This window comes from Muscardinus avellanarius, assembly GCF_963383645.1.
Source record: "Muscardinus avellanarius genome assembly, chromosome: 9".
NCBI classification, from domain to species: Eukaryota; Metazoa; Chordata; class Mammalia; order Rodentia; family Gliridae; genus Muscardinus; species Muscardinus avellanarius.
This window is the reverse complement of record NC_137795.1, coordinates 14,919,430-14,922,610: the sequence shown is the minus strand read 5'-3', so window position 1 is coordinate 14,922,610 and position 3,181 is coordinate 14,919,430. Positions and strand designations below refer to the sequence as shown.

The 3,181-nt window shown below is 43.2% G+C and overlaps 1 protein-coding gene across 1 annotated transcript; it reads left to right on the top strand.

Moving 5' to 3' along the window:
• Nucleotides 1-799: 799 nt before the first annotated feature.
• Nucleotides 800-2,861, top strand: FIGNL1 (fidgetin like 1; the record flags this gene model as incomplete). Its single annotated transcript, XM_080702001.1, has 1 exon — nucleotides 800-2,861. The coding sequence occupies one exon, from the start codon at nucleotides 800-802 to the stop codon at nucleotides 2,798-2,800; it is 2,001 nt and encodes a 666-aa protein (XP_080558127.1). The 3' UTR covers nucleotides 2,801-2,861.
• Nucleotides 2,862-3,181: the final 320 nt, after the last annotated feature.

Sequence of the window (3,181 nt, the reverse complement as noted above, 5' to 3'; positions counted from 1 at the left end):
GTGCTTGGGAGGCTGAGACAGGAGAATCATGCAGGTTTGAAGCCAGCCACACTGGCTTAAGAGACCCTGTTTCCAAATAAAATATAAAATAGGTCTGGGAGTGTAGCCTGGAGGTAGAAGACCCCTGGGTTCCATCTCCAGTACCACCCAAAACAAAAAAAAAAAAAAAATCAAAAGACTAAAAAGTAGGGCTAGGGGTATAGCTCAGAGGTACAGTGCCCCTGGGTTCCATTCCCAGAACCTCCAAAAAAAAAAAAAAAATGAAATGAAGCTTATGAGTGTTTTTTCTGTTTGCAGGGAAAATTATGATATAACTTAAATAATTTAATAAAAAGCTGTTAAGTCTAATCTTGAAGACTATATCAATGTCTTTATGTAAGCAATCTATATATACACACATATATCATATATATATATACATGTACACACAGATACATAAATACGCATACATATATCTTTGTGTGTGTGTGTGGTACTGGGGATGGAACCCAGGGGCATCCTACCTCTGAGCTACACCCCCAGCCCTGTTTTTTATTCTTTATTTTGGAAGAGGATCTCACTGAATTGTAAAGGGCCTCACTAAGTAGCTGAGGCTGTTCACGAACCGCAGTCCTCCTGTCTCAGCTTCCTAAAAGCTGGGATTACAAGCACGTGCCACCACACCTGGTTTACATATATATTATAATTTAAAAATCCAGCATAACTTTCTTAGCAGAGATTCTGAAACCATCTTTCTTGTGTCTTTGTGTTGTTGATACTGATTTGTCTTCATTTTTGGCATTTGTTATAGAAACTTAACATGCAGACCTCCAGCTCTAGGTCTGTACACCTGAGCGAATGGCAGAAGAATTACTTTGCAATCACATCTGGCGCGTGCACACCAGAACAGAAGGCAGACGCACACCGTGCGCAGATATTACGCATTCAGTATTCACGGGCCAACTCTGAGATCTCCCAGGTCTGCGCTACCACACTGTTCAAAAGGTATGCAGAGAGATATTCTGCAATTATTGATTCTGACAATGTTGAAACTGGTTTGAATAACTATGCAGACAGCATTTTGGCTCTGGCAAGATCTAAACAAGCCAACAGTGAGAAGTGGCAGTCTGGGCTGTCAATAAATAACATCTTCAACATGAGCAGTGTACAGAAGATGATGAAAGCTGGCAAAGAATTCAGAGATTCTCTGTTGGAACCTAGTGATGCATCAGTAGTACTGTATAAGGAGGCCACTGTCTGTGGAGCTTCTGGAGAGGGCGAGCCCAGCTCAATTCATAACCCAGATCCTACGCAAGGCATTCCAGGGAGTAACCCTGCGAGGTGCCCTCAGAGTGCCCAGCCGCCTGTGCTGACTAATGTCACCAGGACTTTTCCCATATCCTCGGTGCCTCTAGGGGAGTCCGCTACCGCGAAATTCCATGCCACACCATTATTTGGAAGTGTCAGAAAGGAAAATCATAGCTCTCCTAAAGCCAACTTAAGACTAAATATGTTTTCATATAATCAGCCCTGTTTTCCTTCTGGCTCTGAAAAGACACGGGAAAGGAAGGCTTTTTATGGTTCTGGCGCCATTGATGCCCTTTCTAATCCAGAGCTGAATAAGGCCTTTAGTAAAACAGATGATAACGGCCAAAGAGAGAATAGCAGTCTGCCTACCTTTAAAACTGCAAAAGAACAATTATGGGTGGAGCAGAAAAAAAAGGGCCACCCATCTCAGCGTGCATCGGGGTCTTCATATGGTGGAGTTAAGAAGTCTCTGGGAGCAGGTCGATCTCGAGGGATATTCGGGAAGTTTGTTCCTCCGATTCCTAAGCAGGATGAGGGCGAGCAGAACGGAGGGATGCAGTGCAGACCCTGTGGGACAGGACCTATGGAACCAGCACATCCCATCGACGAGCGTCTGAAGAACTTGGAGCCAAAGATGATTGAACTTATTATGAGTGAGATTATGGATCACGGACCTCCAGTGCATTGGGAAGATATCGCAGGGGTAGAATTTGCAAAAACCACAATAAAGGAAATAGTCGTGTGGCCCATGATGAGACCAGACATCTTTACTGGGTTACGCGGACCTCCTAAAGGAATTCTGCTCTTTGGGCCTCCCGGGACTGGGAAAACTCTAATTGGCAAGTGCATCGCTAGTCAGTCTGGGGCAACCTTCTTCAGTATTTCTGCTTCATCCTTGACTTCTAAGTGGGTCGGCGAGGGGGAGAAAATGGTTCGTGCATTGTTTGCTGTTGCAAGGTGTCAGCAACCAGCTGTAATATTTATTGATGAAATTGATTCCTTATTATCTCAACGGGGAGATGGCGAGCATGAATCTTCTAGAAGGATAAAAACGGAATTTTTAGTTCAGTTAGACGGAGCAACCACATCTTCTGAAGACCGCATCCTAGTGGTGGGAGCGACAAATCGGCCACAGGAGATAGATGAGGCAGCCCGAAGAAGGTTGGTGAAAAGGCTTTATATCCCCCTTCCAGAAGCTTCCGCTAGGAAACAGATCGTGATGAACCTCATGTCCAAGGAGCAGTGTCGCCTCAGTGAAGAGGATGTGGACGCGGTCGTCCAGCGGTCTGACGGGTTCTCTGGAGCAGACATGACCCAGCTTTGCAGAGAGGCCTCTCTTGGCCCTATTCGCAGTTTACAGACTGCTGACATTGCCACCATAACGCCCGATCAGGTTCGACCCATAGCTTATGTTGATTTTGAAAATGCGTTTAGAACTGTGAGACCAAGTGTGTCTCCAAAAGATTTAGAGCTTTATGAAGACTGGAACAAAACATTTGGTTGTGGAAAGTAAACGGGACACTTGACATTAGAAGATGTCATCTTGGTAGGGCAGACTTTTGGGTTTTTTAGCATAGGACACTGGGATTGTGTTAGTTGCATTTTTTGGAATATACTCTGAATTTTCTACCTCAACTAAAAATAAGAGTAGTTCAGATTTTATAGCTGATTGATGTAGCCTGTATTAAAGTTGTATTTGCCTTATTATGTGATGTGTGCACATTAAACAGAATGAGAATGAATTTGTTTCTAAAAAATAATTTTCTTTGAAAATATACAAATAGTGAACTCAAATTGGAACCTTAAAGATTACACTTATATATATATCTGATTTTTATTCCCTTTTCACAGAAACTTCCTTCTGAAAGCCACATAATTCTTACTCTTGGCTAAT